The 13,010-nt window shown below is 34.7% G+C and overlaps 1 protein-coding gene and 1 pseudogene across 1 annotated transcript; one reads left to right on the top strand and one right to left on the bottom strand.

Moving 5' to 3' along the window:
* The first annotated feature begins 13 nt into the window (after positions 1-13).
* Positions 14-1,102, top strand: LOC115439402 (UDP-glucuronosyltransferase 2A2 pseudogene; annotated as a pseudogene).
* A 4,107-nt stretch (positions 1,103-5,209) lies between these two features.
* LOC115439401 (asialoglycoprotein receptor 1-like) lies at positions 5,210-12,652 on the bottom strand. Its single transcript, XM_030163245.1, has 6 exons — positions 12,598-12,652; positions 10,559-10,884; positions 10,220-10,451; positions 9,787-9,938; positions 7,324-7,451; positions 5,210-5,375 (listed from the first exon to the last, which is right to left on the bottom strand). The coding sequence occupies exons 1-6, from the start codon at positions 12,650-12,652 to the stop codon at positions 5,210-5,212; spliced, it is 1,059 nt and encodes a 352-aa protein (XP_030019105.1).
* Between the last annotated feature and the right edge of the window lie 358 nt (positions 12,653-13,010).

The following is a 13,010-nucleotide window of genomic DNA, read 5'->3' as shown; positions in this document are numbered from 1 at the left end:
GTCCTCGTAGCCCATGACTTGGGCTCCAACTGTTTTTAATGTCAGATGGATTACCAGCGGTGAAGGACATTTTGTCGTGGCTCCATCACCGACTTCATATGTTCCAACATCTGGAGTGGCTCTACCAGATAAGATGACTTTTGGCCAAAGGATCCAGAACCATTCCACTACGTCCTCAACACATGCATCGACAAGTTTATTGTATGTCCCACTATGATAACTCGTAAACAGATACTTGTTCTGAGGTGAAATTCTACCATCTCCTTCAAGGAGCACATTTGGCTGATGAGAGTAGACTTTGTCTTTGAATTCCACGGCCCACAATGCCAAATATTGTTACATCGGTGGTTTTCAGTGTAAGCCCTCTGTGCCTTTGTCACCAGAGCTTAGAGTTGTTCAAAGTTCTGGAGAACATGGATTCATCGTAATGTCCCTAGGCACACTTGTCAAAGGCTTACCTAAAGAATTAACATCAGAAATTGCTGCTGCGTTTGCCCAAATCCCTCAGAAGGTCATATGGAGGCATGCAGGTGAGCGGCCTGATAATTTGGGTAACAACACCCTGCTGGTGAAATGGCTGCCTCAGAACGACCTTCTGGGCCACAAGAAAATCAAAGCCTTTGTGTCCCATGGGGGTACCAACGGAATTTGAGTCAATTTACCACGGAGTGCCAATAATAGGTATACCTCTTCTGTTTGACCAGTTTGAGAACCTATTGAGGATGGAGTACGAGGAGCTGCTAAGGTACTGGATGCGACAAACTTACTAGTGAGAATTTTCTAGAGGCAGTTCAAGATGTTATCAACAACCCTTCGTACAGAAACAGCATGAAACGACTCTCAGATCTACATCGAGACAAGCCAATGCATCCTCTGGACAGTGCTATTTACTGGATTGAGTTTGTTATAAGGCACAAAGAGCAGCACATTTACGCACAGAGTCTTATAAGATGCCCTGGTACTCATATTATCTGTAGATGTCGTTGTCTTTTTGTTGGCAGTGCTGTTACTGTTCACAGCTGTTGTGGCATCCATTCGGTTCCTGTGCTTTCAACTCGCAGGAAAAGAAACCAAAACAAGAGTAGTGACTGACTGTGATTAGCACTTGAGGAAATCCTTAACTCAAACCACATTAACAAGCACCCGCACAGAAAATGTCATTTATTCATTATGAAGCCAATGCCTTGTTTTCTGTATTTTCAATAAAAAAATACATTTGCTGTTGTCAAATAAAAACAGTTTATTCATCAGATAAAATTAATTAAAGTTATATCAGATACATATTAAAGAATAAGACCATTTTTAATGCTTAACAGTCTATTTTTATGGCCTGAAATCAACATACACTTTGGGTTGTTGTAGTGTTATAATGATTTTCACTATATGGAGAAAAATGTTGAGACACATCACATCTACAGCTCATGCGACTTCTCATGGGATGTTATAAAATGTTCATGTTATTTGGTGTTATTTAAATGTCAAATCTAGTTTTCTTCTTCTGAGTGAGAATTGAAAAATCAGACCATTACTTGTAGTTTAACATGATTATTTATGATCATAGAGTTACAAATATTTCAGAGATCTACAGGAAAAACATTTAAAACAATTAAATTTTAAGAAAATATATCAGCATTGAATAAAAAAATGACAAACATGACAATGTGAATAAAATTAACCTTATAAAGAAAACAAAAACACTGATTGCAATATTTTTTCAGTATAAAATTATGTTGTGATATTTACTTTGGCAGCCCAGCCTTCTGTCACCTGAATTCAGTGTGTCTCAATATTTTTTATCGTCATAGTGTAACTTAGAATATATCTCACACAGATAAACAGACAATTAATATCTGAATGCCTTGATCATGTCACATCTAACATACTGCCTCACAAGGTGGGGACACTGGAAACTCTGTATAAGCAAACCCTTAAAGGAGTGTTTTTCATCCTTGGGGTCGGGACCCCACGTGGGGTCGCCTGGAATTGAAATGGAGCCGCCTGAAATTTCTAGTAATTGATAAAAACAACAAACAAAAAATAAAAACGTACTAATAAAAATATATGGTGAGTTGACAGAGACAATCCCAATACATAAAAGACATGACAAACTGTGAAGCTGAAACTGAAGCACTGGGTTCTGTTTCTTTAAATGTTCATTGGTCGGTTTAAGATGAAGCTCTTTCATAATTCATAGTTTGTAAGTTCTTTTTGTTCAGTATTAATTGTCAGCCTTGTAAATATAAGCTGCACGACTGTACATATCCTGACCAAGGAAAATAAAATTCTCACTTTGTGCAGTAATCTACACCTGGCTTTTTCTGCCTCTGTCCATAATAATATACATTATATAGACTAAATGTCATCTAAAATTAATGTTATTTGCAACATATAGTACAGCAAACTATTACATGATCACAAAAAAATTAATTTTAGCAAAAAAAAAAAAGTCTCTGTTTTGAATGTCTACCCTTTCATGCATAGTGGTCACTCCAGTGGACAGTTATTCTACATCTGTTCTCCTGTATATTCATGGGTTTTTTGTTTTAGTTCCATATCAGCCAACACAGTGGACACTTTTGCACCATCCCATAATATATACTGACATTCATACCATTACTGTAACTTTGCTGTTCTTGATAAACCTGATCTGCACTAATATGTTTGAGTGTAAATCAATTGCTAAAAAAAATTGGGAAATATAAAATATGAGAAACATCAGATTAGCTGCTTTAAAAATGTTTTGATTTTATAGTTTTCATACAGTATATCACTTTCTGATATTTGCATTCTTTGCTTCAAAAATTAAACACACGGTGTCCAGCGGAATGGACATTTTTGGAACTCCATGAAAAATTATGGAGGTAGATTTGTTTCTTTGTTGCTTTAACCAAAAAAAAAAAAAAAAATTTTCAATTAAAAAAATTCAATTAAAAAAAAGTTCACTTCAAGAAAAAAAAAATTACTCAAAGAAAAAAAGTGTTCAAATGCAATTTTTTGGATCTTAATTATTTTTTGCATTCATCTTATTTGTTACTTTTAATTATATTTCTGATATTTTTTGAATATTTTACTAGTTAAATCCCCCAAACTTGCTTTATTTGACTTTGTTTTCTGTAGTGGAATGAATCACAGTACATTTACTCTGCTACAAGTACAAATCAAAAACAAATATTCTCAAAAAAAAAAAAAAAAAAAAAAAAAAAAACTTTTCAGTCAAAGAAAAAAGTGTTCAAATGCAATTTTTGGATCTTTTTTTTTTTTTTTTTTTTTTTTTTTTTTTTTGCATTCAACACTTTTTTTCTTTGATTGAAAAGGTTTTTTTTTTTTTATTGCAATTTTTTTTTGATTGAAAATATATTGTTTATGATTAGAGAAATAAAGAAACAAATCTACCTTCATAAAAAATAGGTTCAATAAAAAATTCAATTGCACTGTTTTTTCATGCCTAAAGAGAAATAAAAACCCTAAGGAAAAAAATCTCTTCGAGTTTCTCATAATTTATGCATGAAAGGGTTAAAATGGGTCATGAGCCAAAACAGGTTGGGAAGCACGCCTTAAAGTCTTGGACCAGAAACCCACAGCTCACATTATTGTACCATCCTACACAAACAGAAGCTTCTAAATTGTGACGATATAATAAAATACAGGAACAAATGTCTAGTCTTCAAATCCACATAGTTTGGCTCCTCCTCCACTGAATTCATTCCCAAACCAATGTAATAATACCAGTCAGATCACCAGAAGCACCACACAGGTGACTTATCAGTACCATTCAGGAAAACACATTTGGTCAGTTATCATTCTCTGTTAAAGCAACACAAAAGTGGAACTCACTTCCCACCCACATTAAGATACACTGTACTCCCACTTTTACAGCCACATTAAAAAATTGTTTGCAGACAACTACACCTGTACACACCAGGTAATTATCATTAACGAAAACTAACAAATGACGAAAACTAGAATTGAAAAAACATTTTAACTGAAATAAATAAAAACTATAATTAAAGAAAAACAATAACTCACTGAAGCTGTATTGCATACTTACAAAACTAACTAAAACAGATAATTATGGATAAAATTCCCTTCGTTTTAGTCTTTGTCATGATATGTTTGATATGAAATGGATTTATTTTGCTCTAGCAATTTATCTGCTGTCACCATACGACACTTGACAGTCCGTCACTTGTGGTCACTTGTGGTTTCCAGTCGTCTTCTGGTCCCCACTCTACAGAACACTAAAGTTGGGAGAAGCAGCAAGTCCTGTCTGGGATTTATTTGAATACGACAGAGAAGAAGAGAACATACGACAAAACTAAAATTAATACTAAACTAAACTAAAACTAAGCATTAAAAAAAAAAGAAACTAATAAAAATAGTAACCGCTCTAAAAACAATTAAACTAACTGAATTAGAGAAAAAAAAAGTCTAAACTAAAAAACTAAACTATGATGAACAATCCAAAACTATTAGAACCTTGGTACACCTAACCTATGGCTCTGTGGTTATTTGTTCATGATCATGGATGCTGTCTGTCCAATGTATGTCTGTTTACATCCCCGTCTGTGATTATGTGCTGATGTATTATATGTGATTATATTGTATGTGCTTTTTTTTTATATGTTTGGCTGATATGCTGCCTCTGTATGATTGTACTGATGCTTCACTGGTTCTCTTTTATCTTTTTTATCTTTATTGATTTATCTGGTCTCTTAGCGGTCTTAACTCTCTCTGTTTTAATTAATTTGCCGCAATATATTGTTTATTTTTAGGATACCAATTGTCATCAGGCCAGGGACTACAGCAGGATAATAATAATAAATAATAATAATAATAATAATATAATAATAATAATAATAATAAGGCATTTAAAAGCACTTTTCTTTCAGCAGAATCTCAAAGTGCTACAGAGAGAAGACAGTCCAATTAAAATGAAATACTGAATCAGGAATAAAAGACTAAGCGAATAAACAAAGCATCATGGGGGCCATAAAAAGCCTGTCTAAAGATGTTAAATGTTTTAATGTTCATGTTTAATGTTAATGTTTAATGATGTTTTTAAGGATACTAGCCATGTTGGTTGAAGCTGCCCCTTTTTACTGTTATTAATACAGTTAATTAATTGGGATTGTTCACGATACAATAAACTAAACTAAAAACTAAACATGGAGACGCACAAAAATTACAGTATGAAAAAAAGCTGGTCGTGTTATACATTCATTTCACATATCCATCTATAAGGTATCTTGCAGGATCCATCCATCCACGACTCCAGAGCTGTGACAGTGGTATCAATGTCCACAGTCCTCTCCCAGTGGGTCTTCTGCTTTCCAGTCATCGGTTCAGTTCCCATCCCTGATCTGCTCAGCCAATATCTGTGAGACACAGCGGGAATGTCTTTGTCAAGATGTCATATTTCACAGCAGAATTGAAACATAGTCTTACACTTCTCTCAGATCTGATTAAACTTGACTACACGTGCGATACTACGGTGGCCGACAAGGGCCAAACACATTGCAACAACCCAATGTGTCTCAGTTAGAGAAAAGAGCTGCAAGAACAGAAACGATGCAAATTCACAAACTCAAACACAAGTCTAAAAGAGGAACGTGGTGAAAAACAGTGCTTTTAGGCATTCCATGTTTTCTTTCTGTCTGTTTTAGTCACATGATACACACCGGAGTTAGTATTTGATTGCATAACTGTTGTTTCTGATGACTTTTGATGGTCTAATAATTTTTTCCACGACTGTAGTGCTTCACAGTCGGAGAGCAAAAGTACACAATAACACACAAGGCCCAATTATTTGCATAAAAAAACAGAATAAACACTCTTAAACTACTACATTTTATCCACTAAATCATAACATACAAACCTAAACTAGTAAAAAAAATCTATAGAAAAACCTCATAATACCTGATACCAGTTTCATTTTATAAGTTTTACACTCTGCACCACCGTACTCATCAAGGTTATAATAGTTTTGGATTTTTCATTATAGTTTAGTTTTATTTAGTTTGGACTTTTCTTGTCTAATTCAGTTAGTTTTAATTAGTTTTTAGAACAGGTTTGCTAGTTTTCTTAGTTTTTGTTATTTTCTAAATGCTTAGTTTTAGTTTAGTTTTGTTTTTCATATCTTTTATCTTCTTCGCCATCATATTCAAATAAATCCCAGACAGGACTCTACTGCTTTCTCCCAACTTTAGTCTCCATGTTTCCAGGTAGAGTGGGGACCAGAAGACGACTCTAAACCACAAGTGACCACAAGAGACGGACTGTTAAATATCATATGGTGCCAGCAACTAAAATCGCTTAAGGGAAATAACTTGATTTCGTATCATTACGACATTGACAAAGACGAAAACTAAGGGAATTTTATACATAATTTTTATACGTTTTAGTTAGTTTTAGGCACGCAATACAGTTTCATTTAGTTGTGGTTTTTTTCTTTTAATTACAGGGTGGGGAAGCAAAATTTACAATGAACATTTAGTTTTTTTCTCTGCAGGCACTACGTCAATTGTTTTGAAACCAAACATATATAGATGTCATAATCATACCTAACACTATTATCCATACCTTTTCACAAACTTTTGCCCATATGAGTAATCAGGAAAGCAAACGCCAAAGAGTGTGTGATTTGCTGAATGCATTCGTCACACCAAAGGAGATTTCAAAAAGTTGGAGTGTCCATAAAGACTGTTTATAATGGAAAGAAGAGAATGACTATGAGCAAAACTATTACGAGAAAGTCTGGAAGATACTATTAAAGAAGAATGGGAGAAGTTGTCACCCGTATATTTGAGGAACACTTGCGCAAGTTTCAGGAAGTGTGTGAAGGCAGTTATTGAGAAAGAAGGAGGACACATAGAATAAAAACATTTTCTATTATGTAATTTTTCTTGTGGCAAATAAATTCTCATGACTTTCAATAAACTAATTGGTCATACACTGTCTTTCAATCCCTGCCTCAAAATATTGTAAATTTTGCTTCCCCACCCATATAGTTTTTATTTATTTCAGTTAATGAAAACGTTTTTACAACTCTGGTTTTCGTCATTTTGTTAATTTTCGTTAACGATAATAACCTTGGTATTCATCTCTCTGCTCAGCTTACTAAATCAGAAAATATCATCATCATAACTGCACAAGCTCACATTTGCAATTGTGAACAGATATGTGTTATAATAAAACATTTTTCACTTCATATTTCTGCCCAGGCTGGATAAAAATTCTTGGTCATTTCCCTCTGAATGTTAAGTTGAATCTGTTTGACAGATGCGTTAGTGTTGGAGCAGGTTATGGCTGTATTCGTGCACTTACTGAACCCCTGAGGTGACCTGGCTGCCATCCACCCATTTCCATTCTCCTTCCTTCTCTGTGTCCGTCATGCCTATCCACAGTCTAGTGTCGGCCTGGTCCACAGTCTGGCTGGAAGCAAAAATGAAACTCTAGGAAGGAAAAAGAAAAATGATAAACTACTGACACCTAATAACTGTACGTTTTTACACAGATATGCTGCCATTGAACATAGATTTGTATGACTTTAACCCTCAAGCCCCTGACGTGTCTGTGGTGAGCATTCTGAATGTTTGATTGATTTATTTAAATATTCATACAAATTCAACCTTTTACTCAATAGGAACAGTTTTTGGCTTTTTTTTTTATTTATTTACATCATTTTCCCTGTCGGCTGGTAAGCTATTGTCGTCATGTGACATCTGTCGTCATCTGTCATCGTCGTCGTCTGTCGTCTGTTACAAAAATTTTAATCGTGTTCTTCTCCGAAACTACAATTCCGATTGACTTCAAACTTGGTATACAGCTTCTTATGATGATGTCAAGAAAAGTTAGTGAAATTCTTTAGATCCGGATCTGATTCTGGATTTGGTGCGACTTTGAAAAATGTCCCCATTATAAGAGATAGGAAGTGGATGGATGCAATAACTCAGTAAATATAAATGATATCCAGTGTAAATTTCTACAGTCCAGCCCTGATGGGGAGATGACCAAAACATAATGTCCACATGCTGATCAGGATCTTCTTCTGGATCCAGGAACTTACGGAAAATTTAACATGGGCTCTCATGGGGAAAAAATTTCAGTCGTCTTTTTCTCCGAAACTACAGTTCCGATTGACTTCAGACTTGGTATACAGCTTCTGTATGATGATGTCGACACAAGGTATTGAAATTATTTCGATCCGGATCTGATTCTAGATTGGTGTGACTTCGAAAAATTTCCCCATTATAACAGATGGGAAGTGGATTGATCCAATAAATCAGTAAGTATCAATGATATCAAGTTGGAATTTGAATTTTGACAGATCTGATTGGAATATGAGCAAAACATGGGCTATTTCTGTAATAGAATAAATACACAGAACTGGCTGATAATAAATGGCATCTGGAAAGATTTCCCAAAGCTTTTAATTTGGCTGGTAAGCTACAGGGGCATTGGTCCTTCTTTAGTTTTTACTGTTGTTTGCAATGTTTTGGTGATTCTCCTTTCTCTCTCTCTCTCTCTTTTTTTTTTAACTGTGTTTTTACTGCGTTTTGACTGTGTAACTACTTTTTGGAATTCAACCAAGTGTCAAAAAGCAGCTGGACTGATTTAGAAAAAAAAAACAAACCCAAAACAAAAACTACTGGGCCAAAATTCAAATACTTTTGTTCAGTGTGTTCTTATTGATGTACATTCTGAGTGCATTATTTAGTAAAAACCTGTCAAACTTTAATTCCTCTCTTTGTCTTTTTCTGTTATTCCACCCTGTTTTGACCCTAAAACACACAGTAAAACAAAACCACTGAAGAAAAGGAACACAAGCACACACTCAGAAGCGTTAATGACACTGAAACAGACACCATCAGCACATTTACCTGAAATGATATCTCAGGGGTTAAAGGGTTAAGTACAAAAAAGCTAGAATTCCTTTCATTTCGCTGCAGCAAATGATTGAAACTCTCTTCAAAACTCCTTTAACCCTTTCATGCACGAATTATGAGAACCTTAATCAAAATTTTTTCCTGAGTGTTTTTATTCCTCTTTAGGCATGAAAAAAACAATGTGATAGAAAATTTTCTTCTGAAAAATAAATAAAAAATAATTAAAAAAAAAAAAAAAATTAAAAATACATTTAAAAAAGTAATAATGACAAAAAAAATTCTTATGAACCTATTTTTCATGAAGTTGCAAAAATATCCACTTAGCTGGACACACGTTTAATTTTTGACACACAGAAACACGTATTTACTGATAAATTGTGTGAAAACTATAGGGAGGGCTTGTGATTCTGAGGGTTTATCCTCAGGAGAGATCTACATAATGTTACCAATTCATGTCAGAAAAGACATGTAGTGTCTTAAAACTTTATTAAAGATATGTGTAAAAAAAACAACAACGAAAGAACAACAAAATCCATAAATATACAAAAACAGCTGTAGAATAGCTGTCCACTGTAGTGACCACTATGCATGAAAGGGTTAAACTTTCAGCTGTCCCATCACTTCGTATGTTTAAACAGAAACTACAACATTCCCTAGTTGACTGCTGTACATGTTGACTCCCCTTTTGCTCTCTCCTCACACACTCTAATAGTTATTTATGTTGTTTTTAACTTCATAGTCTCTTCACCATTGCTTGCGAGACTTGGATTCATCTGTACTGTTTCCTTTTATCTGTTTTTCTTTAGTTTTGCTTTATTTTGTCTTTGTTTTTGATTTTGTGGGAGCCTCTTGCCAGGTCATCATCATACCTGGTAAAATAAAGTACTGATTTAATCCTTACCTGTTCTTCTTTGCTGTTTATGATGAGAAGGTCACCTCCTTTTGTTTGGCACCAGGCTCTGCTGGAGCTCCAAGTCAGCATTCGAGATGAAAAATAGTAACACTTGGTCTGAAACTGTCTCCAGTCCTTATGACATTTTTTGCACATCCTCTCTGTAAAAAAAAAAAAAAAAAATCTTAAATGAATAAGTTTTAATTCATGCAGTTTGATCAAAATTAAAGCAAAATTCCTCTTCTTTTGATCAATGTTACATAAGGATTAAATACTCCATCCTAATCTAATGTACTTTAGGGAGACAAGCTGAAAAAACAACAGAAAAGTTGCTCTGAAAATTCATTAAAACACCCTTCTCTGTAAAATTCAGAGGTGAAGTCGTACAATATTTTCACAAATCACTCATCATCAGTTAAACAGTGATGAAACACTCATGTACCTTTAGTCGTCAGATTCACCACAGGGCAGTAAAGGTCCAGAGAGTCCAAGGCCTCTTTCACTGAGTTCATTTCTGCCTCCATCTGCTCCACCTCCAGTCTCCTGTTCTGCTCACGCTCAGCTGCATCCTGCCGTTCTTTTGCCAGAGTCCGGCTCAGATTCTGGTTTTGCCTCTGAAGCTCCTCCGCTCCTCTAAGTTCTTCTCTCAAACCCTCATTGAGCTCCAGAAGTTTCTGATTGTGTTCTTTTGCTTTAGACAGTTCATCTCTCAGGAGAACGCTCGTCTGGGTCAGTTGTTGTTCTGTTCTTGTAGCTCAGCGCTGTAGGTGGACAGATGTGCAATGGTCTGAGTCATGTTGAGTTTCTCTTCCTCCTGCTCTGTGCTGGACTGGACAAGCTGGTCACATTGTTGTGTGAGGTTGACCAGTTTCTCCTGCAGTTTGGTGCTCTCCACACTCATGGCACAGTTGATGGCCATCAGTTTGACCAGGCTCTTGTTGAGTAGTCTGGTCTCCTCCTCCAGCCAGATGTTGTGCTCCTTCAAAAGTTCGTTGTCCTTTTTCAGGTCGTTGTGATTTGTATTAACTGTGACGAAGCGCTCACTGATGTTCTGATAGTCAGAGATGAGACTCTCCCATTCTGGTTTGGTGTCTGATACATCTGCATCTAAATGTTAAAGCAGGTTCATTTTTATGCAACACAGACAACATGACAACAACACAAGCTTTTATATTTAACCTCCTAAGACCAAGGAAATGTCAGCAAAGTACGAGCTTTTGTTGTTTTTTATTAAATAAGTGCCTATATTGGAAACATCATGATGCAACAGTTTTTTCAGGTGCAGTTTTTAAATTTTTATGGAATGTCCTTTGTGGTGGACAGTTTTCTTTTCTTTTTTTTTTTTTTTTTTTGTATAACGTTGTGAAACTCTTCTCCACAAATGTGGACAGAAAACCCACAGCTGGGTCTTAGGTGGATAAAGTAAAACACTATGTTTATTGTATTTTATTTCTAACCAAGGACTGGCTAATAGGAGTATATAAGTTTTTACTTCTTCCTACTCCTTTTTGAGCATGTTTAATTCTATTTCTTTTTATTTATTTATTTATTTTCTCTTTTGTTTACTTATCAACATTTTATGTATCATTACAGGTATTTTATTGGTTAGTTTTGTTTTGATTTCACTGTCTACATGTTGGAAATAAAGATATTTTTAAAAAAAAAATAATTTCAGTGCCCTGCATAAAAATACATTTCGGATTTAACCCTTTAACCCCTAACATGTGGTGAGCTCACCCCTGTGGTGAGCATTCCGTATGATGATTTATTTTAAATATTCATAAAAATTCAACCATTTGCTCAATAGGAAATATTTAAAACATGCTGATAGAATCCAGGTGAGAATCTTTTGAAGCTGGTCTCTTTTATTATAAAACTCTGTGTTTAAGTCCTTTGTGTGGAGGCACATGAAAAATCATTAAAAGACTCCATAATTTATGTTGGGATTACTTTGCAAAGGGGTTTTAGTGTAACCACAGTTACTTAGCATGTATAAATAGGGAATGTGCATATTATTATTTTTTTATCATAATGAAATAAGAATAAAATAAAACAAATATAAGCCTGCCTATTAAGATAAAATATTGCAATACTCCAAAGCCACCTCTAGCTTTGTTATTTTTACTGGGGAGTCAGTAGCATTTGTATGTGTTTAACAGTCTCTTCACTAAGTAGCACAACAAAACAGGAAATGTGAACTGATGGCATCTGTATTCTGTACTTGCTGTGACCTCTGTTCACATAACAAATGAAAACCAAAACAATAAGAAACATGTGACATGTTGAAATATACCTGGTGTAAAACAGCTGAAAATTGGCACAATAAATCTAATGTCATCTGTACAAAACAGTCCCAGATATATTAAATGCAATCAGAGATCACACTAAAAACTTGAAACGTGATACACATTTTTTTTCTTTTAAGCATTTTTTGATACATATTGCTGATATTTTCTGAAATGCACATGTATAGTTGTTATAACATGATAAAACAACAAACCTAATGGTAGCCTTTTGCACAGTGCTCCATAGATTTTTTTTTTAGAAACTGTTGCGATGTTACTCACATGACAGAAAGTGCCACGCAAATCACAAGGAGTAAAAAGCAGAGTGTTGACAGACCAACCACTGGAGCGATGAGACGACAAATCACAGTTTTTCTTTTGGGGAAGCAGTCGGAAGCTAAAGAGAGGGAAAAAAAACAGACATATTTAATTTTCTGTGTAATAATTATTTAGTCCTAATGTCCAGGTTACGATCAGTCTGACCACTATGATACTATGACATCATATGGGCATATATTTATATTTTATTACTCACATAGGTCTGGATCCTGCTTATTAGAGGTCATTGTCCCTGGTGTTGGACTATCCATCCATGGGAGCCATTGATCCACAAACATTTTCCTTGAGCTTAACTTTCATAAAAAGACAAATATGTAAGTTTTTAGATTAGTTGACTTTGAAACCTTTAGAAGAATTCAAGAAATGGAAAAGTCAGATTAACCCACAAAGACCCAGTGCTACTTTTGTGGCAGTTCCCAAATGGATTTTTGTTTATATTTAACAATTATTAAGTGATTTATCACTATTTATTAGAACATTATCTTCTTTATTTTGTGTTTTTTCGGTGACAATAAGGTATTTCCTATATTTAATTCACTGACCATATAGATGTTCATAAGCTCAGATTAAAGTAGAGTATTATTATATCAAAAACAGAGGAAACTGTAG

Source organism: Sphaeramia orbicularis, chromosome 19 (assembly GCF_902148855.1).
Source record: "Sphaeramia orbicularis chromosome 19, fSphaOr1.1, whole genome shotgun sequence".
NCBI lineage: Eukaryota > Metazoa > Chordata > Actinopteri > Kurtiformes > Apogonidae > Sphaeramia > Sphaeramia orbicularis.
Note: the sequence above shows the minus strand (reverse complement) of the source record. Positions and strands in the feature narration are given on the sequence as shown.